Source organism: Zonotrichia albicollis, chromosome 1 (assembly GCF_047830755.1).
Source record: "Zonotrichia albicollis isolate bZonAlb1 chromosome 1, bZonAlb1.hap1, whole genome shotgun sequence".
Classification (NCBI taxonomy): domain Eukaryota; kingdom Metazoa; phylum Chordata; class Aves; order Passeriformes; family Passerellidae; genus Zonotrichia; species Zonotrichia albicollis.
In genome coordinates this window covers 41,928,114-41,953,909 of record NC_133819.1, presented here as the reverse complement: position 1 = coordinate 41,953,909, position 25,796 = coordinate 41,928,114, and the positions used below count along the sequence as shown (strand labels likewise).

General features: G+C 38.4%; 1 protein-coding gene across 1 annotated transcript; it reads left to right on the top strand.

Moving 5' to 3' along the window:
* On the top strand, nt 1-25,601 carry DYNC1LI1 (dynein cytoplasmic 1 light intermediate chain 1). Its single transcript, XM_074539117.1, has 13 exons — nt 1-257; nt 551-624; nt 11,287-11,403; nt 12,900-13,130; nt 16,275-16,444; nt 17,601-17,694; nt 19,347-19,482; nt 19,840-19,951; nt 21,341-21,400; nt 21,527-21,571; nt 22,099-22,219; nt 22,382-22,540; nt 24,641-25,601. Exons 1-13 carry the CDS (start codon nt 91-93, stop codon nt 24,751-24,753), a joined length of 1,599 nt encoding a protein of 532 aa, XP_074395218.1. The 5' UTR covers nt 1-90; the 3' UTR covers nt 24,754-25,601.
* Nucleotides 25,602-25,796: the final 195 nt, after the last annotated feature.

Below are 25,796 nucleotides of genomic sequence, written 5' to 3'. Positions count from 1 at the left end.
CGGGTCCCCGCCGGCGCCGCGGCGCCGCCGCCCGCTCCGCGTCCCGGGGAGGCGGCGGGGCAGGGGAGGGAGGAGGAGGCAGCAGCGAAGATGGCGGCGGCGGTGGGGAGAGCTGGCTCCTTCGGCTCCTCTTCTTCTTCCGGGCTCGGCTCGGCTGCCAGCTTTTCCTCTGCTTCCTCCGCCGCTTCTACGGCCACGGCCAACAACAACAACGCGGAGCTGCGGGCGGGCGATGAGGACGATGGGCAGAACCTCTGGTGAGTGCCCGCCCCGCCCCGCGGACCCGGGCGCGCTGGCCGCCGCCCTCGGGGCGCCTCGGTGCCCTGCGGGGGGCGAGGGGAAGGGGGAAGGATAATCCCCCCGCCCCCGTTGGCTCTCAGTGCCTCCCAGTCACTGAGCTGGGGGGGGGCACCTCCCCTTGGCAGTGGCAGCTCCTGCCCTGCCCCCCGCCCCTCATGCCGTAGCCCCCCCCATCCCCAGGAGATGGCGAGGGTGGGGACCGGGAGGAAGCGGGAGACCCTTCCTAAGCGCTGTCGCCTTTCCGCGCCAGGTCCTGCATCCTCAGCGAGGTGTCCACGCGCTCCCGCTCCAAGCTGCCTTCGGGGAAGAACGTCCTCCTGCTGGGTGAGGAAAGCATCCTGATCCCTGTGCCTTCCCCTCCGCACACTGACTGAGGAAAGCATCCCGATCCTGCCCCCATCCCCGCCGCACACAGGCTGGCTCCCGAGCCCTCTCCTGGGTGCCTAGGGCTTCCCTTGTTCAGCGCCCCGAGGGGAGGGGGGAGTGATGGGTGGCAAGGCGCTATCTTAGCCCTCCTGCTTCCTCCCTTGTATGGCCTTTGCTTCATTTTGGAGATTGTCCACTGATGCTTTAGATACGCCCCTCATCGTAGGTACCTCGCCATAATACCCTACTGTCCTTCCCCACCCTGGCTCCCTAGGCGGGGATGGCTTGGATGGGGAGCTGTTATTGTCTCTGCTCGGGGGCGTGCGGCTCCCGGGGCCGGCGGTGCCGCTTGCCGGCGCTTGCGGTGTGTCATGCGGACACAAAAACGCTTCCGTGGCCCGAGCGGCATCAATGACGGTGCTGCCTGCGGGCCGGAGGGCGGGGAGAGCCCGGGAGGGCCGGGCGGGCTCTGCCCTGCCCACTCGCACCCAGCGCTGCCGCCCCGGCATCTCCACCCAGGGCCTTAGTCCAGCCTGGCCTCGGCAAGGTGACAGGTACGGAAGGGGACTTTGGTAGGGCGGTAATGAGACACCCAGCTGCAATTCATGAAGGAATATGATACGTCAAAATTAAAAGCTTCGTGGAGGAGAGAGAGAAATGGATGCTCTCAAGAGTATGTGTATGAATAATTATTAGTACTATTATTAGTGCGGTGTGATTTTTTGTTATTTTGCTTTGTTTTGTTTTAACTGAAAGACTATTAAATACTATTACCAGTAGACAACATGAGTCCAGTTGTATGGATTTATAACTAGCTACTTTTTCTGCTTGTTTTGCCAACCTCCCTGTCCTCAGAAAGAACTGTGTTAATATTTGGAAACAGGGTTAAAACTCAGGTACTTGCAAACTGTACACACTATGATTCTGCGTAGTCTTGTGGCTTATACTCTCTTGAGGTTCTTCGAGTTAGGCTTTTTTTTTTCCTCTCTGTAATCCTAAAGCAATCACTGTGATCCTTTTCTTCCTGTTTTGATGAGCTGAGTGGTTACTTAAAACTCAGATGGAGAAAGAGAAGACTGTGCAAGGATGCTAGCATGGTCTTTTGAAGCTCTTACAAGACTTACTACCCTTTAATTTGTTGCTTTGTATGTTATGTAATTAAGTAGGATATTGAGATTGGAAGTTGCAGTGATATTAAACAAAGGAAATATTTCATAACAATTGATAACATTTTGTGTGACACTTTGAACCTAAATTGGATGATTGTCCTTGCTGAAGTTGGAAGATTCTTCTTCAAGCTGTGATCCTTGTCAAGAAGATTACACTGTTTGTTTTTCCCCTCTGCTCGTAGTCAGGTAATCCTTAGTGCTCAGTGACTGGAGACTTCTTCCTTCAGAGCTAGAAAGGATAGCATAGATTGTTTCCAAATGCTCATTTAGTTTGTGCTGTACAACCTGTTGTATAGAAATTTCTTTCTTACCATTTATGTAGAGCTCATAGAATGGCTTAATGTAATTAATACCTTTTTTCCTTTATTTGACTGATGCATTTTTTTGGAAAATGTACAGATTTATTAAAGAAATTCTAATTCTTGCTTAGGAATTGTGTTTTCATGGAAGGCCTTGATCCAAGAGGGGTTTTAAACCCCCCAAATTTGGCATGTATTTAGGAAAAAGAATACCAGATCCAAGAGGGGTTTTAAACCCCCCAAATTTGGCGTGTATTTAGGAAAAAGAATACCAGATCTGAGGACTGGCCAGAGTCCAAAACCATGGGCTTGTTTTTCATGAGAATACCTGATCTTTGTTTTTCACTTGCAAGTCATGATGCTTCTCCTGAAGCACACCACATCACAGGAAAAGGAGAGGTCTTATGTATTCTGTATTGGACAGATTCAGTATGTGAAATTCTGTCTATTTGGATTCTTGAACTGTGTTTACAGTTTCTCTGTTATCAAACATTTCCTCTATGTTCAAGCTTTGTTCCTTTAGATAGTTTTGTACTAACTTTTGTTACTAATACAGAGCACTTCCTGGCATGATTATTTTCAGTTTCTTTATACTTCCAGTACTTTTGAGGAAAAGGTGTAAAGCTGACCAGCATCTTGATGGTTTTCAGTCAATTTGTGGCAGGCAAATATTTACTGTATAAACAGTCATATTGGTCAAAACTTGCCAGATGAAATATTATTTATAGTAACAAATGAGTGCTTATTTTAAATATAAATTGCATTCAAAAAATCCCTTAAACCTCCAACATCTCATGGCCCCACCCTGAAAAACCAGCTGGTAAACCCCACCATGTAGTGTTCTTTTGTTTGCTAGGACAGGTTTTCTAATTTGCCTACAGCATTTTTATTTTTCAAACAGTGCATATAGTTGTATGCCTAGTTGTTCTGGGAACCTGTCTGTGACTGGCATGCTAATTCTGCTATTTCAGTATTTATTTTTAGCTGTGTTAACATCTCAGTTTTAAGAACCTGGAAAGCAGTTGGAGTTATCTAACTAAAAGAGACTGGAATGCCAAATGTTAATCTCTAGATATGGCACATGGTTTTGTGAAGCAAAGGTTAACAAATAATGCTGGTAATCGTTTGCTCAAAATCAGCCCAAAATTACTTCTCCAAGTTTTACTTCTCCAAAGTTGTTCCACTTGCAGGCATTTTTTCAATAACTATTTTTCTTTAAAGTTTAAACTCTGATTGGCACCACATGTGGCATGAAAGTTTCTCATCTTTCTGTGGTATGAACAAATAATAAAAGTGCAAGCTTTTCTAAACTTCACTGTAAGTCCCTTATGCTCTGATTCCTAGGTAGTTTTGTCATAGTGGCCATAGCTACCTTGTTTAGCAAACTATACCAGCAGAAAATGTAAAATGTCCATGCTTTCTTAAGGAAATTGAGTGCTCTCATTGACATTTCTAGCTACTTTTTGTAGATAGCTGAAGCAGTGTTACTGTTGCTCTTGCTTAATTTTTTTCTATTTTTTCTTCTTCTCATGGACTGTCTTTTGCTCACTTGTGTAATAAAGGTAGTTGTTCACAGGAGATGGTTTTTGTGATGGGAAAACTGATGCTTATAGCTGGGAGTTCTTCTGTTCATTCCCTTTCTGATGTATCAGCGAGCGGGGTAGAGGGGAGCAGCTGACATCTCACCATTGCAGACTGAATGGAATCCACAGTGCTGTAGAATGTGTGGAGGCTTGGATTCAGAGACCTGAACTAATGATGTGTCCAATGAACTGCTGCATGCATTCAAGCAGCAATGTTCAAAGTCATTCCAGGATGCACAGCACACAGGCTTCCAGCTGGCAAGTGAATTCGATGGTTGTTTTCGATCTGGCTTTGTGTTTCATACACTCCTCTGTCTCTGAAGCACAACATATTCTCTGCCTGAAGTTTTAACAATGTCAGGCCATCCAGTGACACTCATGTGCCTGATTCTCTGTGTCTGTATTGCACAATCTCTAGTGGGCTTGGGTTTTTATGCATTTGGTGTTAAAAGCTTTGAGTTAAATGGGCAGTGAGAGTTCAGCTGCCTCATGTCCACGTTTTCTCTTTACCCCAGACATCTCACTTCCCAGGGCTAGGCCTGTTTGTTTGAATCGTGGAGCTCTGCTCCTGTCCAGTGGCTGTAAGGATGCTTGGAAAGAAGCCAAATCCACAGCTAATTTACAGGTACACTTTTCTGTGTGTACATGGACAATTTTCTGAAATAACAGCCATTCCCTATATATCTTCAAGAGCAGGTTTAGCTTGCTGCTTTCTTCTAGTGGACCTGTGGAATGTGAAGAACTCAAAAATTAAGTTTTGATTCAGCAAATTTTCATGAGGGTATAAAATCTGCTTATTTAAATTTGTACTCAATACTATAAAAATTAGGGGTTTTTTTATTTCTTCCTTTTCAAAAAGCTGACAGCTTCATTGTTATCATTTAATCATTGAAACTGATAAAATACTGCTTGTTCATACTGTCCATATTATTAATTTCAAGTATTTTTCTTCAAATATATTTCAAATATTCCATAGTGCTGCAGAAGTTAACTCAGAGGGTTTCTTTTTGTCCTCTTCTTGCAACTAATTCACCTTCTGCAGGCAATGAAAGCCTTGCAAATGTAGTCAAATTGTGTTTAGGTCAGCAGAGTTATGCTTCTAAAGTGTCAATTGTTTTGATGGGGCAATGACCTAGATAAAATTCTAATTGCTTGTTTTGTAGCTACATTTTTTTAGAATTAAGTAGTACTTCTTTGTTATGCCCTTCCTGCTATAAAGCTCTTTCAAAGATCCAGAATTACAAGGATGTTGTGTAGTAGAAGTCACTTAGAACAGCGTGGAAAGTTCTGAAATTCTTGAATTGCATTTATTTTAGTTTGTCTCCTTGGTGTCAGAGGTGCTGCTGGTTACTGATCTATCTCAGAAATAGCTCCAAAGGTGAAGAACAGTGAAAGGAACTGTGCTTCTCTGTTCTCCAGGCAGGTTAATAGCAGGAGTACCAATAAAGGTGTCCCATGGATAGTAACATGGGATTATTCTATTTTGGTAGTGAACCTGGATAAAATAACTAGACACTTCCTGCTATGTTAAAGGAGAAGGACTGAGTTAGGAAGGGGCGCTGTTCATTGTCACTGTAGAATTCTCTGCAGTATTTGCCTTTCTCTGGCTCTGGGTCTCTCCAAGCACAGGGAACACCTTTACTGCTGTACCTGTTTCCACAGTCAGCCCATGTATTCTTGTGGTGCAGGACATGGCTAAAGACTTGCTGGAAGAGTTGTCTGCAATCTGCTTTTTGTCATGTTGACAGGCTGAAGTGCAATTAAGGAGCTCCTCAGAAAAGTTATTTAATTTTTCAGTGTGACAGATACACCAAGTGAATAGTATGTGAGGGGAAAGACTTATCTGGCAGAGTAAAATAAAGTTGGAGAAGGAGACAATTTTTATTCAATGAGCAAATGAAAGTTTAGTGACAAGTTATTTGTAAACTTGTTATGGCCTACTTATTGTGAACTTCCATGTTGGTTTGAGAGATTGTATGCTCTCATCAGCATAATGAATTTTGTTCTTTAATTCTCTGAAAGCAAACTAAATTTGGCTTACTCTGATTATTTTGGTCTTGTTCTGTAAAAGACTTTCTTCAATTAGTACAGAATGTGTAAACAAGCTTCTTTCACTAATATGCAGCTGTAGAAAAGGCAGTTATTAGCTTGTGACAAGTATTTTATCTTGAAAATAGCTGTGGTGCACATGTGCTTGATTCTAGTAGGAAGAAGATCTCTACACCACTGTGTTGGGATTCAGGCATTCCACATGGCATGGATCAGAGATTGCTCTGGGATTCTGGGAGGGCATCTTAGCCCCATTCAATAACTCATGTTTAGACTTGATGGCTTTATTCTATCACACTTAAGCAAGACAGATTTTTTCCAATTAATAAAAATGCTCAATATTTTATGCTACAGATATTGAATGTTCTGAATTTTTCTACCCAGAAGCTGTCTTTTGCATTGTAAAAAGTATAAAAGCATGCTTGGGCATGTGGGGTGTGCAGAAGATGTTAATTGGGACCATTACTTCTACTTTTGTTTGGCATTGTTTGAACATGATTTTTTAGAGATGAGTTGTAGAATCCCTATATCAAGCTGAATTTTAATTGATGGATTTAAAATGCAAACAAAAAACTTCCTTCAAGGAATCACTAGGATTATAGACTACAAACAAGTAAGGTATCCAGGGTTTTTCAAAGAGCTGTTGAGGTCCTGGACTGAAGAGGGGCATGCTCTATATATAATATACTACTAATAATAATATACTACTAATATACTACTACTACTCTGATATATAATACTGATGACACAAAAGAAGTATTCACTTCTTGCTTCTTTGTCTTGACATATTTTAAACACACTGGACACTTTACAATGGAGAAATAACTTAAACAGGCAGTCAAAGCTCATGTGTGTCCTGGAGATAACACATTGATTGCTCTTCCACATACAGATACCTGTGACAAGTAAGAAATGTCTTGTTGGAGGACCAGGGAAATTCTACTTACGTTTTCATTTGCTAAACTGCAAGAAGTGTGGAAATAGCATGAGTAGTAAATATTTTGAATTTGAAAATGTTAATTGAAAGTTTGAGGAAGTTCTCTAATGGAGAGCCTAAGTCCTCTCTAATGTAGTAGCTTATGGCTGAACAGTTGGTGTAGCAGGACACAGATAAATGCTGTTTGCCTGCACTTACAGAAGGAGACTCACCTCATTGGCCACCCTGTCTGGGGGGACCATTCTGCTAGGTTCTGTATTGTGGCAGAACATTTAGTGATACTTGTTTTTCTGCTCAGCAAAGATGTTTTTTTTTGCCTGGAGTAGTGAGAAGGGAGGAGGCTGGGAAGGATTTCTTTTGTTACAGTTTCCTATATGTTTGGGGGCAGCTGCAGGAAGGATGTTTTCAAAATCTGTTTTGTGAACAGAGTAGCACCTTGGACAGAGGAGCTTTCACAACCCCAAACTGGAGCTCATCAGAGGAATGAAGTAGTGGCAGTGTGTGGATAAAAATGCGACAGCGTTTGTTTAGTTGAGTATAAGACTTTCCATTTTGTTAACAAGACAGTGAAATACTGTGTGTAAGCAGATTGCTTTGGCTTTGTTTCAACTGCTTCCTAGCCTGACTTCTGTGCAAAATTAAATCTGTTGTTTTTCTTTTACTTGTATTCAGCTTTGCATATCACCGCTTGCTAGAAACATCACTTCTGTTTCCTCACTGTTGTATTAATGTGTGAGTGCAGTTTGGTATAATGGAGAAATCTTGTTCTTTAGTATTTACTCTGTAAAAGGAGGTATTTTTTGGTTATTTGCAAAAGAAGGATGCGAAATCTACCTGATTTTTATTCTACTTTGAAATGCTATATCAGAAATGCTGTGTCAGAAATGTTTTGCTCTGTGAGCTTATATATGGAAGTCAGTTGTTAATTTAATTATTCCACAGTTAAAAATAAAGAAGCTACAGGATTTTCCAAAATTCTGAAATGAAGTGGAGGATGATGGTGATTATTCTTGAAGGTGTATAAAGCTCTATTTTCTCTATAGCTCCAGTAGCAATTGAAAAAGAATTGTTTCATAATATTTATAGGCAGTGATATTTGCACCTAGGGAATTTAGAAATTTTCCTTTTGTCTGATACTAAGCAGCATCACTTTTTCATATACTGTAGAGGTATCACAAAAAAAAGGTAACTATGTTAAATGCGTTAGGATTTGTAATTTGGAAGGCCATATGTGAGTATGTATGTATTGTGATTGACATTTTTTCTGAACATACATGCTATTATATATGTCCCAGGTAGCAGTTAATGGTAGCTGTATTGGTATGTTGTGCATTATCAATCAAACCTACAACAGCTAATAGACTTTAATTTCCTCACATGTATTACCCTTTCCTCTGAGAGGGAGAAAAGATTCTGTACTTAGTAAAGGCATTACAATAAAATGTTTGAGTTTTGAGAAGTCTTAAAAGTTGGCACTTAAAATTAATTTGATCTCAAGATTTCTAAAAACTACCTAGGAGTTTTAGATAAACACTGGTTTAAGATTTTCTGGTTTGATATTGTTGCTGAAGAGTAGTTACAAAGCAAAAATCTGCTGCTGCTCTTTCCTACCATAACTCAGTATATTCAAAGTGTGTTGACTTTTCAAGTGTTTCTTATTGAAGACTAGGCTGGGAAAAAATAATAACAAGGATACAAATACATTTGCAGTTGTTATGATTTCAAAAGGTATATACAACATACTGCACATAGAAAGCAGAAGTAGATGAAACCTCAGATCTAACATGTTGGGTTTCACTAATGTGGGGTTGGACTAGCTGGCCTTTGGAGGTCCCTTCCAACCCAAACGATTCTGTTATGAATCTGTGTTCTCTTGGCCCAGGCAGTTCTCTTAGCCCCACCTTTATGATCAATTGTTTGGGCAAAAAGGAGGAAGTCCTTGTGCCATAAGTGATGGTCCTGTCTTTACTTCCTCACAGCTTTTTAAATAATACCGACTCTAATTTGGCTTAAATGTGTCAAGAACTCTGGACCTCCTATGAGGTATGGCACATTTGACCAGGCAGCTATTTTGTACCTTTGCAAGTGGGTCATCCTGTTTGTAAACTAGTTGGTTTATGTATCACTAACTTCAGACTTCACTGATGCATCATTGCAGCTTTCCCTCATGAAAGATGAGTGCCGCTCTCTTCGTGCAGTAACTTGTACAGCACTGTTATGTGTGTCAGTGATCCACCTGCCTGGTCTTGATGTTTTGAAATGTGTGAGTATTTGCTAAGGACAAGAGAATAGACAGGCTTCCTCGTGAAACAGATTAAATTCAAGTTGTTCTTGGAAGGAACTGATGGAAGGCTGAAATAACTGCTGTGTGTGCATATGTGTCCAGAGGTACTAATTTTACATCAAATCAATTAGTCTTGTGCTGTACTGGTAAAATTTCTTTCAGTGTAGAGGGGGAAATAAAATTCCAGTTCTTACTTTGCCATAAGGAATTAATTTAACAGTATTGAACTCCAATTTATTTTAGGCATTTGGAAATACGTGTTTGGAGAGGAAATTACATAACACAGAGCCATGACAAGTAAGGGGCTCGTGGGAAGTATATTTCAAGTTTGCCTATATTGCTTAGCTTGAGCACTTTGTAACAATAGTTTTCTAGATATTAGCATCTGTGTTACTGTGGTTTAGTTCAGACTGTTTAAGTGTATCTTTTATCAGGTGCAGAGCCTTTTACAACCGCAGGAGTTTCTTAGACATCTTGCAGCTACTTTAAGAACAGAGGAGATAATAAAGCTTCCCAAATTCAAGCAAGTTGAAATCTTTATTGTCACCTGTGTGAATCAAACTGTATGCAAAAGAACTTAGCTGGAAGTGATCTGTTCTGAGAAACTCAGAAAGCTCTTAATTGCAACCCCTCATTAAAAGGAATAACAAATTTGGATTTGTCTCACCTATTGAGCCTGCTGCTGGCACGCATTAATTGAAGCTACCAATTCAGAAAGGTAAAATAGCTCAATGAATCATACAGACATTGTTGGCAAAGTTAAAGCAGCTTCATAACTTGTCAGAGCAGCAGTGAATAGTCTTCTCAGTTATTCATACATGACAATTTCAAGAAGCTTGGATAAGTACAGAGGTGAGGGCAGAGGAGGAATTGTAATTTATCTATGGTGGTGAAGCTTGAACTCTCCTATTTTTCATCAGAATTATTTAAAAGATATTTTTACAAGAGGAAAAGCTTGATGTATGACTAGAAACTATTACTGCTTTTCAATGGTTATTTAAAACTAGCTGTAATTGTTTGCTCAGGTACATCTTGATTTAATACAGGAACTCACAAATGAACCCTTAAATTGTGGAAAAGTTAAAGGGTTACAACTTCATTTTTCATTTAACTTGTCTATACTTAACTAGACTTCAAACTTCAGTTCTGATCTTATTTCTCTCTCTCTCTCTCTCTCTCTCTTTCTCAAAATATATTTCATTTAAAATATGTTCATTCCATTGAGTGACATCTATAAGAGCATGGTCCGTTCTCTTTAAAGGGAAAATGTCATTATGTTAAGCAGTGAAAGTTACTGCCCTTGAACTTTTGTCTTTGTTATGTGATTAGAAGCATGTGTTTAGACTCTCCCTCTATAGAAGAGACTTGGGAAAAAATGTTCTGTTTGACACAAAATAATAACGTGCTTCTTGGGAACTTGGGATTAACATTAATTTTATAAGCTGTGAGTGAGTTTCAAGAATTCTGTAATGTCTGTTACATACTCATCATTCTGCAAATAAGAGAAAAAACCAAACTGGCAAACCCCTACTTTGTGTCCAAATTCAACTTGATTACTCTTTTGAACTGGAAAAAATGCACAAGAAGTTTTCCAACTCTGAGAGCTGTGACTACAAATGAAGTTTTTCAGCAAGGGTCTGTGGCAGTAGTTGTGGTGTTTACATTGTGCATGTGCTGTAAGGTTCAGTGGTTATCCAAGCTCCCTTTGGAGGGGAGAGGAGTGAATGGATCTGGATTGCAGGCTTGTCTCTGTGCTATCCAAGCACACACACATGTACTGTAAGGCAGTGGGCTTCCTATTTGTCACCTCTTTTTAAGGTGTCTTGAGATCTGTAACAGAGAAAATATTCAAAGAAACCAGTTCATAAAAGCTGAGGTAACAGATTTGCCTATTTAGTGTGCTGTTTGAAATAAGAGAGTTCTGAACTGTAAGAGGAGTTTACTGTGAATTAAACTCTACTTTAGAAAAACTTTATTACTAATTTGGTTGTAGTTGAAAGACTGAAATTGTTTGAGGTGCTTAACTGCTCCTTAACATATCCTTTTAAAGATGGGTATAAGAGCCTATTTCAGGTAGCACAATTGGTGGTATAAATGCATTTATCAATAAGTAGAAATAGTATTTGAAGCTGAAACATGGGCTTAGAACAGATGGATGATTTGGGCAAAACCTGCTGTGTTTCAAAACTCTAATGAGCTCAGCCACCCTGTTAGGATATGGTTTTCTTCTTGCCCCAGGTGGTTTTTAATACGTAACTGTGATTAAAAACTGAGTGGTATCTTACTTCTGTCTCTCCAGGTGAAGATGGAGCAGGTAAAACTAGCTTAATAGGAAAAATTCAAGGAATAGAGGAGTACAAAAAAGGAAGAGGAATGGAGTATTTGTATTTAAATGTGCATGATGAAGACCGAGATGGTGAGTCTGTATTTGTGACAATATCTTAAACCAGTTTGAAAGCAATGGTTCAGTAGTATGATATTTGAAATGACAGTGGGATGTTTTTGTGTCTTTATAGAATGCAGGAATCCAGCTTATGCCAGAAGTGATTTGTATCATAAGGAATTTTGTCTGTGTAATTTCTCCGGTAGATACCAGGAATGACCACATAAGTGGTAGAGGAGGAGAGGAACCTATCAAAAGAAAAAGCTAAAAGGAAAAGACCAGGGAAGCAGACTTAGCTGCAGCATTCTGAATAGATGTGTGTTCCTCAGGCCTAGAGGAGGAGGTACCCAGGCTTCCATCTTCCATTTCAGTTGCTGTGGCAAGCAGTTCTCCTGAGCCTACAGAGAAACCTTTGTCTTGCTGGCACACAGTCTGCAAGACTACTGTCATTGGCTGATGGGTAGGAAATAGAGCACAATGCTAAAAGAGTTTTAAAAAACAAACAAGAAAACCCAAGAACTTGAGTGAAGGTATGGTTAGAAAGGAAAAAATATGTTTAAGATCCTATTTAATATCCCAGTACCTGGAGTTACAGGATGTTAGTAAGGATATACTGGAAGCTTTGGAGAAAAATGGGAACTCCCACTATAAAAAAATCCCAAATATGTAGAAGGAGAACTAGAAGAAGTTGGCCCTTTTTTTTTTTCTGAAATCACTTGCTTTACTGACATTCATGTCTGGGTATTGGTCTCAAAGATGGCTTGGAACCAGATTTAAGAAGGTTGGGAGTTTGCTTTAAATGTCTTCCTCAGAACTTCTGTAACAGGTAATAAAAATTTACCTGAAAGGAAGTGTAATTAATGAAGCCAGCGAATTTTGAATCAACATTTCTTCTTTTACTGTACAAGTGTTTGTGAATTTGTAGTATTGTGGTATTTGTGGGGGTGAAAACAGTGGGATGGTCTGTTTATATGGTGATTGTCCTTTTGCAAATTGCAAGAGTAAACTGTCTATTAAGTCAAACTCAGTCATTAAAATCTTACAGTTCTTCAGATTTTTTGAGTGGCTGAGGTACATTCTATACTCTAAGAGTTAGCCAAGAATGTCAGATGGAGTTTTGAAGGGGAGATGGCAATCCTTGAGAGCTGAGCAGGCCAACAGCTGCAAAAAGATGATTGAGTTCACCCACTTTTTCTCTTTGAAGCTGCATGTTGAAGAAAACATTTTTCTACTCAAAAATGGTGAACAACTATTTTGAAAATGTTGCATGCTTTCTCTGGGTCCTCCCTTTCAGATAATGTATTTAAGATCTTCAGTTCTCAGCCATTAAACATCAGGGTTTGAAAGGCAAGGAGCTTGTCTCCCCACAAGCTGCAGATTGCTGTGTCATTATGTGTGTTCAGTGGACTGATAAAACATCATCTGCTTTCTTCTTGTATTTTACATGTCCAAAGAACATTCAATAGCCATTATGGAGTGATGTGTTTCATCAAGTAAATCTCATTAAATGTTTTTCCTTTTTTTTGTAGACCAAACAAGATGTAATGTATGGATTTTGGATGGTGACCTGTATCACAAAGGTCTTCTCAAATTTGCAATGGAGGCAAGCTCTCTAAAGGACACTCTAGTTATGTTGGTAGTAGACATGTCTAGACCTTGGACTGCACTGGATTCTTTACAAAAATGGGCAAGTGTTGTAAGAGAACATATTGACAAGTTAAAAATTCCTCCCGAAGAAATGAAAGAAATGGAGCAAAAATGTGAGTATTCTGCAAATACATGGGAATCCATTTAAATATGCTTAATGCTTTCTGCACCATTTAATCTCTCCATTGCAGTCCTTTTCATTCTTTAGAAGTGTTATTTAAAATTAGAACTTACCAAGCAAGTTTAGCTTAAGATAAGTCTCAAGTAGCTATGTGAACAATACTAGTACTTCTTGCTAACAAAATAACAATGTAGGGGGGAAAAAAATTCAGAATGAACACAGCTGAAATTACAGTCTTGCTTTTTATGTATTTTTCTAGGTAAGATTCACCAAGCAAAAAAAGATGCTAAGCATTCAGTTTTACATTTTTTTAAAAGGCAGATCACTACATCAGCTTCTTAACTGTTCCTGTAGTTAACCAGTTAGGGAATCTGGGACATATTCTGTGCCTACCAAAAGTGTAAATTTTGAGAGGATTCATGGCAGCATGGCCATGTCTGGGCCCTTTCCACTTGAAGAGTTTTATTGTAATTATTATTGATGTTAACAGAGCTATGTGTTTGTTGCTCTGCCAGTGTCTTGTCTTTTTAGTTTTAAACATGCAGAACACAAAGATCTTGCAGGGTTTCTTAAACTGGCTGACTGAACTCACATTATAGCTCCATATTACTTTTGAGCAACCCTGGTAGTAGAATTTGAGTCTTTCCCATTCACCTTTCAGTGAATTACTACAAGGAAGAGATTTGAGAAAGCTGTGGGTTGAGATCAAATAGCATGATTAAACTTTCTTTTTAAGTCTGAAGTTGCACTCTAACTGGTACATTCTTAAGCAATGAGTGCTTATGCTAATTTAGAAATGCAGGTTGTAGCTGTGCTGTCATGGAGTGGAATGTAAGGTGACAGTTGTAGATACTCTGGAATGAGGTATAGGAAATATTAGTTGTTTTGTTTGTCTCTTTAAGAGAGAGATTCTTCTAAGGGAAGTATCATCCTTGAGAATTGTATCTTCCACAAGAAGTTGTTTAGTTGGGAGGAGCTGAGCTCTCTTGGATGTGTTTTTTGGTTTGGTTTTGGATGTTACTGCATGTCTATTAAACATCCCCTCAAACACTTTCAGGATAGGATTTTGCTGGATGAAAGTATGGGTACAGTATCTGTGTTATCAAAGGTGTATAGCTGTTAGTTTTGCTTCTTTACAGACTGAACAGAATAGAGAAACTCTACAAAATCCAGAAAATGTAAGCAATGAAATGAGTCAAGAAAAAAATGCTACTCCATTTAGTTTGGTCTGCTTTGGTTTTCTATCATCTGGCCTAATTCTTACAGATATAAGTAATGTGAATATTGGGTATAACAGAGGCCCTGGACACAATCCAGATGTGACTGGAAGCTGGTTTTTGTTTTGATCCTGTTGTGAAGTGACTTCATGCATTGCTAGGCAGGCAGGAGCTTGACACTGCCAAAGGAGGGAGGGAACATTGCTTGCCTGGCTTCTGGCTACAGGATCCTGCTAGATTCCTGTGTCAAGCTCAGTGCTCCTGAGAACTGATTTAGCTTGCTACCAGGACTGAAATCTACTGAGGGTTTGTGTGTGTCTTCACTTCTAGCAGCTTAACTCCACTCACTCAAAGACAGACCCTGTGAGAACTAGAACTGATACAGAAAGACATTCGTGGATACATAGCAGCAGTGTGTGAAGGGTTGAAATAGCTCTTCCTCTTCACTGAATTAATCTGTGTTTAATGAAATTGTGTTTCTAAGGAAGACCTGAGATAGTATTCCACAGTTTTGAAGTTGTGATATACTAAATTAATCCTCCTTTTTACTGCTTTCTCTACTTACATAAAGATTAGTGTGATACACATTGGGAATTTTAGGATCCCCTGGAGGATTTCCCAGGGGATTATTATCCCAGGACAGGATATTATACAGGAAAGACACTGTAGAGTGACTGGCATGTTGTGGTGAGAACTCTGGGTTTCAGATACATTCAGGTAATCTAAGAAGCTTTTTGGAGCAGACTTGAATTAGCAGCATTCCCTAAATTAGGGTTGACAGTTTGAGATGATAACCTATGCATGTGCTTTTTGTTATTGTGAACTCCAAGATCCACAGAAGAATTGAATAATCTTTGCTTAATATAATTTTTCCTCTAGGGCATTGAAATAAGTTTTACTCTGTCAATTGCACAGATGCTTTTCTAGGAACGAACTCAGAGGGTTTCAGTCAGTTTGGTGACAGTAGCAGTGGATTAACACAGAAGTGAGGATATTCTGCTGTAGTTCACTGGCCCTATGCAGCTGAGCTGCCTTGCTGCCTGGCTTCTTGTGCTGAATCAGGCTGTGCTACTTGTGGAATAGTAGGCAGTGCTTTGGTTTGCTTTGGTAGAGCCTTGTTTCTGCTGTGTGGAACAGGACATGTGATGTGAAAAATGCAGATATTTTATGCCTCACATGGCATCCCTGACTGTAGGAATAGTAAGTCACTGTGTAATTTGAGGCTTGGGCGTGTGCAGCAGAACATGACAAGGATTTGCAACAAGAATTAGGACAAAGGAAAGTTAGAGTGTAACTTACCCTGCTTGCTACATTTTAAAGTAATATCTGACATTTTAAAGCATACTGAATGTTTAATATGCTATTAAGTAATTATAAAGCTAGTTAAAACTAGTGTTTATGTATTCTATTATTTTTTGTTTATACTACTGTTGAGTCATTGTACAGAGAGTGAAGTGTGGACGAAGGGTCAGTAAGTAAAACCTGGTGTACAGTAGTAACTAAGTGGTTTGTGTGAGGCTTAATTCTGTTTTTTCTGACAAACTGTTCCATTAACATTGCCATAAGAATGGAAGGAAACTTATGTCCTTTAGGAAGCAGATCAAACAGTAATCCTTAGTAGCAACTGCCTAGTGGTTTCACAATGATAAAAAAATATGCTTTCATGTTGTCCTTACGGGCAATTTTATCTGATCATGTTCTTCTGGCTGCTGATCCAGCAGATCTCAGACTTGCTAGTTCTCCCTTGTGCTGCACAGAGCCAGCAGCTAGCCAGGATTAGGTGCATGCTCTGTTTTTTCAACACCAAGATCAGAAGTACAGTGCTAGAGAATCAACTGTGCTAGAGATCAATGGCAGTGGAAATCATTGTTGAAATAATAAAGCAGCTGATGTTTTAATGTAACTTTTTTTACTTTCAGTGGTAAGAGACTTCCAGGAGTATATAGAACCAGGCGAGGATTTTCCAGCTTCTCCACAGAGAAGAAATACTTCATTACAGGAAGACAAAGATGACAGTGTGATTTTACCCCTGGGTGCAGATACACTAACATGTAACTTAGGCATTCCAGTAGTAGTAGTTTGTACAAAGGTTTGTTTCATGTTTTAGGTTTTTGCATATTTTATTGAAGTAATTCTGTCAATTGTGGATTGGGGTGGGAAGCACACAGTTGTTAAGTTATTCTGAATACCTCACTTAAGAACTCCTTAAAAGTGTTTAATACTGAAGTCTGGTTATCTTCTGGAACCCATTATTTAATGTTATCTTGGAATTAGCTTTTCTTTTAGTTCCACCAGTTTTTAAGGAATTGAGAAATACCTCAGACCTGGTTTTGCTCACAAAAATGAGGTAGTCAATAAGCAACTAGAGTTCCCCTTGATTTCCACAGTCCTCCATATTCTGAAAATAGTGGGTTTTCTTAATATTTCTGATATTTTTCTGAAGATAAATTTCTTTGAGAATTGTAGTTAGTGAAGCAGTGCACTTTTAACTTTTCTCAGTTCTTACGGTGTTTATGTGATCTGTTTTGGTTTCTGTTAGATATGTAACCATATTAAAGAAAACAATGGCGTGGTTCTCCTGTGGCTATTTTTTATATAGTTTTGTTGGTTTTTTCCCCCCAGCTCCTCAGTTCTCATTGGCATTAAGCATACTGCTTCTGCAGCCTCTGCTGGCCCCCAGGGAAGGCATAAACCTTTTGATGCATATGCTGTTCCCTCTCTGGAAGGCTAACCCTCTCATTTGAACAGCATTTTTTTCTCACCTGCTGGTTTCCTTCTGTTTTTTTCTCCACCCACCCCCACACCTTTTTTCTTTTTCTGCTTCCATATTCTTTGCTTTTGCCTCCCTCTGCAAAGAGCTAGTTAGTAACCAGATTAAATCCACTGTCTTTTAATGCCACAGTGTGTAAAAAACATTGGGTAAAAAATGGTGATATCATTTAGTGGTAAGTTTTCAACAGAGATTTTGAGTGGGGAATGCATTGGAGTGGGGAGGGAGAGTGAATGAAAAGTTCCAGTCACTTGAACTCTCAAGTTATGCTGACTCCATATACATCCAGTTATGTATTATCAAAAACAAAAAGGTTCAATTGTGCTTCTGAACTATCTTAGCAGGTTTTTGTTTTCCTCTGCACTACCCCACCCCACTCCATCTCCCTTTCCCCTTGTGAACTGGATGTGTAGCAGCACTGCTATTTTAGCAGATGACTGGAAGCAGTATATTAATTTTGTGTTTATTTTGACAGTGTGATGCCATCAGTGTTCTGGAAAAAGAGCATGACTACAGAGATGAACACTTCGACTTCATTCAGTCACATATCAGACGGTTTTGCTTACAGTGTATCCTTTTGCACATCACAATTATGATATAATTACTCATGTCAACATTTATATTAATTATGACAAGCTTAAAAGAATATTTGTGTCTGTACCAAAGTAGGATGCAACTCTTTTACTGTAGCTTGCAGTCTGCTTCAGCTACTCCTATGGGCAACATTGAATTAAATTTTTTGGTTTTCTTGTATTTTTTTTTATATAGCTACTACAGTTACTAGTATGTCCCCTTACCATGAATTGCCTTATTGCCTCCATTTCCACATTTAGAAAAACACTTCTCAGAACAGCACATCTTAGCTGACAAGCTCTCTAAAATAACAACAAGATAATTCATTTAAGTATGATCTTGCTCCAGATGCACATAAGGCATATTATTAATTTTGTCCCAAATATGAAGTCTCCTCCATGTTCAGTAATTCTACAGGATGAGGTTAGGATGGAAGGAAAGAAGTGTGAATTGCTGTAGGCAAAGTCCACTGACTTTCCTTGTATTGGTACAGAGACAATGCACAGAAGCTGTTGCTGTGCTATTATTATATTTAAACTTAATTATTTTAGGAGAAGGGTATAAAATACTGTCTAGTGTTGTTTAGTCAGATAGACATGCTGAGATCTAGATTTTAGATGCCACTAACATGCCTACATTGTGTCATCATTTGTGCTGTGGGGAAGGGAAGTTTAAATTATATTGGAGGGACAGCAGGTGATGAATGGATAAATTAGTTCACAAGCCAGAGATTTCAGTTGAAATGGCACTTCATTCAAAGGGCTCCCAAGACCTAACTTTTCAAGATGGAATTATGTAGTAATTCTTATGTGTGGCAGAAGAATATAAAATAGTAGGGATTAGCCTCCATGATTGCATATGCCCTGTACAACTTGAAATTCCATTCTGAATTTCACATAATAGGAGTCAGACTGCATTATATAAGTTTCTTCTAGGATTTGAATTGTAGGCATGTAGAAATAAATTAGGCAATTGGTATTTTTACAATCCCAAAGAAAAAATTTCTCTTTTATTAATCCTGTGCATATAATGTGTTAATTTGATACCAAACTGTGCTAGAATACTAAGCACTCTCTTGGTCTCTTAGTAACTAATACATAGTAAACTCATTTGCCTTCATTTCCTTTAAAAGCAGATCACTGTATAATGTAAGAGTTTGTTCCCCTAATTAAAAAAACCCAGATGGGAAAGTGGAAGATCTTTGGCATTTTTGAAGCTGCTAGTGTTAGTGCTGCAGTGATTGCAGAGTGGGATAATGAGAACATATAGGGATGTGGCATGAGAATTTTTGTTCACTAAAAGCAGAAGACTGTTTTAAAGGCATTGTATTGAAACCATTGGTACTGGGGGGCTTTGAAAGCCAGAAGAGCCTTAATTTTACTTAAAAATCAGTTCAAGTAAAGTTCAGTTTTACTGAAAACCAGTTGAGCTGGCCTAAAACAAATGCAGGAAAAAGAAAGATTGATTTAAATTACTTAATAGCTTATTTTACAATGAAATGTTGGAAGTTACTTGACCTGTTTTGCTTTGGTTTTGTATTCCCTTTCAAAATTCTACAAAGTAGCTGACTCTTTTTTGATAGTTTAAAGGTTACTTCATTTTCTTTTACTAGCCACTAAACTGAGTTTTCTTTAACATGTTTATTCAGATGGGGCAGCACTTATTTACACTTCAGTAAAAGAAAACAAAAACATTGATTTAGTGTATAAATATATAGTCCAGAAGTTGTACGGATTTCCTTTCAATGTTCCAGCTGTTGTTGTGGAAAAAGATGCAGTATTTATGTAAGTTACCTGCACTGTTATGTGTGTGTGTTTACAAAATGTACCTGTGCAATACTTTAAAGCAGCATTTAGAGCTTTTTTATGGTTTATGCTTTTTGAAGTTCCATGGAATTTGGTGAGGGCCAGTGGATGAAGATTACAAACACTCACTGCTCCAAAGGGAAATGTTAAGCCCAGTGGTTTTTTCTGTTATGTTGAACCAGTCTCTACTGGTTCATACTGATCAATAACCAGCTTACATAGGAGAATGGGCACTGAGACAGCTTTGCTGGCTCTCAGCTGTGTACAGTTCAGGAGTGCATGCAAGAATAACCTGAAGTAGCAATAGACTTTTAAGCCAAGTAATTATTTCTCTAGTCCTGCAGGTTGGGATAATGACAAGAAGATAGGAATATTGCATGAGAACTTCCAGACACTAAAAGCAGATGACAATTTTGAAGATATCATAACAAAACCACCAGTCAGAAAGGTACACTGAGATGTCTTTGCATTTAACTGCTTTGCTATTTTATTTGTCAGCAGTTTTTTTCTCTTTCATTGATGTTATGCTTCCATTTTATCAAAAGTGTCATGTACCATAGGGTGGTGTTCTTATTTTGTTTTTAAAGTTGCTCTTTAGTTAACAAAAAAGATCATTATATGTTTTTGTTCTATAAAGCGCTTCTTCGATTTACACCTTTTTTTCTTCCACTGTTACATCTTTCAAGATTACAAATACACTTGTTTTGCTTTTAAGGCATATTTGGTATTGAAAAGCCTAAACATGATTTATCAGTTTCTCAGTTTTTTTTGTTTTTTTTCAAGAACATTTCATTTTTCTCAGAGTTGTTTATCATTTCATACTTTCTGTTTCTTTTGGAGTATTTAAAATAAGAAAGCTTGAGACAGTGTAAAATAAAAAATAAACATGTGCAAACAGCTTCTGCATATATTCAGTGTATTTTCCATTGTACTATCTAACAAAAGGCCTTGACAGAATGACCTGTAAACATATGTGAGGTTGTTGAACAAAATTCCTGCAGCAGTGGACTCCCATGCACTCAGAGGTTATTGAAGGCAAATATTTCTATAGCTTTTTTCTAACAAAGCTAAGATTTTGTGACTGATCTTATTTTCAAGTGGGAATTATTTTAATGGAGAAAACTAATACTATGTCCTTTCTGAAATGTTTAGGGAAAATATCAAGATATTTTAAATAGATATCCAAGGAAAATATAAGTGACAATATTTCCTCTTGCACAGTTATAAACTTCAGGCCTGGATTATAAACTTTGATACTGATATTTGCCATGCTTGCTTGGGCAAAATTTTTGATGAGCATATTTAGAAGGGGAGTGCTTGCAATTTGATGCATAGAACTGGGATCTGAGATGTCTGTGTCCAGTTCCTGCACCAATGTGATGCAACACAGGTGAAGGGTCATGTGTGCCATAGTTACCTATAAAGTAATACTGAGGTGAGGCCTGAACAAATTACCAGAGATGGGCATGATGCAGAGTGTGTGCATCCATGAACATTTCTGACAGATCCTGAGACCCCTGAATGGGCCTTATAACCATTTACTTAATTCCTCTTTACTGAACAATTAAATGAACTTTTTAGTAGGTCTTTCTACAAATGTATCTACAGCTTTATGCCTAACAGGTCAAAGGAGTTAATGATAATTGTATTTCACTTCTAATTAACTTGGCCTAAATGAAATCATGAGGCAGCAGTATTAAATACAAAAAACATGATATGCAGCAATTTGAGACATGTACTTCATTATTGAATATTTTGGTCATATTCACCAGCAGATAAAAAAACCCCTTTCTTTCTTTCTTTTAGTCAAATTTATGGTCATGTTTTTGTATTGCAGTTTGTTCATGAAAAAGAAATTGTGGCAGAGGATGACCAAGTGTTTCTTATGAAGCAGCAGGTAATTTTCTGTCTATAAAACAAGCAACAAGAGTTTCATTTAACACCATTCCCAATATAAATTTGGGGTTGCATTCTTAGTCACTGTAATATCTAACACTTCATGTGTATGTTTGTTTTTTTGCAGTCACAGTTGGCTAAACAACCACCTACTGCTGCAGGAAGGCCAGTGGTTAGTAACAAAAATTTTAAATATCATCACATGAAAATCATTAACTTCTGTATATTTAGAGGGTTGCTTTTATCTGCATGGTCAAATATTGTTTGATCTAACTGTTTTTAACTACACAGTATTTAAAGACTCATAGCGCTCTCAAATTATGACACTCCACAGTGAGTCACGACAACTTGTATTGACAGCAAGGGCTGAAGGTCCTGGCTTTCCTTTCTGTATGTTAGAAGGCATTTATGGCCAGAGGCATGTGGATTTTCAGGTTTCTCATGGGGATAAAATTAAAATCATCTCTTGTGCTTTAGTTACACCAAAGTTAATAGTTTTAACAATGTTCTACAAGTGTGAGAAAACTTGTACGCAATCAGCAAAATCTAATCCTGTGTTGTTTCCATTGCATGAGATACTACATTTAAAATACAAAAGCTTAGGAGGTGTGAGAAATAACAAAATGCTTCATTTAATCTATTCTTACACTTCAGGTTTGTTCTGTTGTTTTTTTTGGTTTTTTTTTTTTTTCTTAATAGGATGCCTCACCAAGAGTTCCTGGTGGATCTCCTAGGACACCAAATAGATCTGTAACATCAAATGTTGCCAGTGTTACACCTATCCCTACTGGGTCAAAAAAGATTGATCCCAATATGAAAGGTACCTTTTCTTGTGAGGGCACACATGCAGCTGGAGAAGCAAAATAATTGCTTGGCCTGCTTGCTTTAATGTGCTTATTTAGATTTATTAACACATTAAATAAGTATTTACTTAGAAAATCTGTGTTGGTTTTGTGTTGTGGTTTTTCTTTCCTTCTTGTAGCTGGAGCTACATCTGAAGGAGTCCTGGCTAACTTCTTCAATAGTCTCCTGAGCAAGAAAACTGGTTCTCCTGGTGGCCCTGGTGGTGTTGGTGGCAGTCCAGGGGGAGGTGGCACTGGAGGTGCTGGCAGCAACTTACCACCATCAGCAAAAAAGTCAGGTATGATTAATGACATTAAAGATTGACTCAATCTAAACTGGGTGATGGATTGTGCCTGTTAGTTTTGTTTATCAAAAGTATGAAAACTACTATATTTAACTGAATGTTTTATATATATATATGCTTTTATATTCTGTATGGCTTTTTGCTTTTGTTTTCACAGCACTTTAGTATTGCCTTTTTGTGGCTTTCAGAGGATCAAAGAAAAAATCTTCATGTAGTTGTTTAAGCATGAATCGTATCTACATGAGTTCCTTGTTTTTTCCCTTTGTTTCCACCATTCCAATGAAATGGTTTATGCCATAAAGCCTCTTCTAGTCTTAATTAAATAGGTTAGGACTGTATTTCAAGCTGATTCTTTTTGACAATACTGTCAGTATTAAAATAGCTTTAAATTTTCTTTCACTACAGTACTAGCTCTGATGTGATGAGCACTTTGAGTTTGGTGACAGCCTGTAAAAATACCTATGTTTTCTTTTGACAGTTGTTTATATATGAGGCAATTAATAATTACTGTTATTCTAGAAAGTTTAATATGACTGTGCTAAAGCTAGATGCAGGGCTATACTGGCATTTCTTGCTATTCCAATTTAAATTGTTTCTGTATTACTTAAGATCATGTATACACAGACACCTTCCTCCCTGCTTCCCCAGAGGTTAATAGTGCTGCACTTAGGGGAGAGTGGTGGTCTTTCATTGGTGCTTCACACTTCCCACTAACACTTTGTGTAGATTAACCCTGGTTTTTTTTTTAGCCTGTGCACACTTCCCTTCTCTAAGTGCAGAACTCAGTGGGCTAAGCAAAGTTTGAGTGCTTCCTAATGTGCTGTAGGCAAAGTCAGCAGTGCCAGTTTGAACAGCATATGGAGATTGTTCAAACAAATGCAGCTGACGCAATATGAGGCACAGGGAGCACCCACTGAAAAATCCTGTGGGGAGTGGCTGGCAGCAGGTTTGGATGATGCCAAGCAAACAGAGGCAGCACTCCAGAAAAGTCTTCTGTCTGGGGCTGTGGCAGAAACTTTAACGACAAAATTTAATTCTTAAGGAGAAAAACAGTTCTCAGATATTTCCTACTATGCAACAAATGAAGGGTTAGGGTTATAGCCAGTTTAGCATCAGAAAGGACTGTGTTTTCAAGGAATTACCATAAATACAAACAAACATGGCTTAAATGTGGCCTCTTCACCTCCCTCAATGTTTGCTGTCTGTGTTTAGTGATATTTGTGTCACTCACTCTTCAAATCTGAAAACTGTCTGTTAAGGCAGTAGTTTGGGATTTGAGAATTACCTTTTCCTCAGCAGCTTTGGGAAATTTCTTCTGCTTAGTAGTTGGAATGTTAGCTATTTTGATTCTAATACAGTATTATCTTTTGTTAAATGATTTGAAGAGCAGCAAAGTATATCTGGCCAAAATTATCTTTATGGATAGTTCCTGTTAATTTGCATCTTCAGAAAGGATGCTGGGACACTGCTACAACTGCACATGTGTCAGAACACTCTTTTACAGATGCTGTGCACTCCTGTCAGTGTTGGAGTCCTAATCCTGCACTTCCTTTTCCCATGCTGGCTCCTCCATTCTTGCTATAGAACATAGTGGGCTAGAAGCCTAGACTAAAGAGTAGGAATTAAAAAGGTGGGGGAAAATGGTGTGTTTTGAGCTTAAATTAGGTTAGAGTGTGGCTGCACAAATGTTTGTGCCAGTTCAAGTTAGGGAGGAGATAAGTGGATGAGGAGAGAAAGGGATTTGGCTTCTGCAGGTCTGTGTGCACGCATGAGCAGTGGTGTCACAGGTTTATGCTGATCAAGTACGCAAAACTGGCTTTGCTGGGCTTGGTGAAACCACTGAGAAAATTGTGTAGAAGCAGTCATAACTGCTAGTCTTAACAGTATTTATTATTTTATACTTTAACTCTTCAGAAATATGAAAGGATATGACTTTCTACTGTTTCCTTTCTGTTTCTTTTGGGTTTTGGCCTTATGCCTTAGTTGTGCACCTAAAGCATGCAGTAACAATTACTGGGGTTTGTCTGATTTGAGAATTGAAGATACCATAGGCTTTTCATAAACATGACTGAATGATACACATTTATTTTGTAGGTCAGAAGCCAGTTTTAACAGATGTTCAGGCAGAATTGGACAGAATTTCACGAAAACCTGAAATGGTCTCTCCTACATCATCTACATCTCCCACAGAAGGTGAAGCATCTTGAAGACACCAAATAAAACCAATTGTTCAGTTTTCTGGGATAATTCAAACTTGCCTCTGCCTCTTCCTTCAGTGACTGGAACTAAAGAACTGAAATATCTTTCAGAACACAAACCATTGATGTCTGTCTTTCTTTTATATGTGTTGCCCAACTTTACAAAAGGGAGCTGTACAGATGAAAAACAGTTATCACATTGTGTAGAAGCACTGCTCACAGTGCAAAACCAGTACATTAATTTTTTTTCTGGGTTTTGTTGAAAAGTCAGTGTAATTCTGTAAAATTGCAAGTATGTCCACTTAAGTGATAGGGGTTGCTTAGAGCAAGAAAACTGATACACACCACAGGCACTTAATTTATATTGATTTCCCAGTCTGTTAGGTAAGTTTAATACTATCTTAAATAGATTTAACCTCTACATGAGAGAACTACTGCTAGTTTTTCAAAGAGAAAAATAATTGCACAAATCTATAATAGCAACAAACTCCAATTATACTTAAACACTTAATTTGGAATATGGTTTAAAAAAATCTGTTTCATCTCCACTGAAATTTACACTGCATTCAAAAACCCATGCAAAAATTCATTCCGGGTATAAGACTAAATTAGCGGCCAGGTTTGTTTTTTTTTTCTTTTGTTTATTACTCTTTGATTAATTGCAGACACTGAATAAAAGATGTATAAAGAAAAAGCAGAGGTTAAATGTACAGAATATCAGTATCGAGATTTGTCTATATATATATGGCTCAGCCTTAATGTCCCCCACTATGTTTCCCACACTACTTATGGTTTAAAATTGGTCATCAAAACTGTAATCAGTTAATAAAGTATTCTCTGCATTCAAATTTAAATAACTTCCATTGGAGCCATGGTGTTCTTGTTCGTTTACAGTTACATCTAAGGATGTGGTGCAAAACATCTTCAAACATGCTTTTATATTTTCGCCTCTCAGTTAATAACATCAGTGGCAGATATTTCAACTTCCTTAAAACATTGTTTCTGGAAGGAAGGGGATAAATCTGCAGTGTTTGTTCCTAGGAGTGAAACTA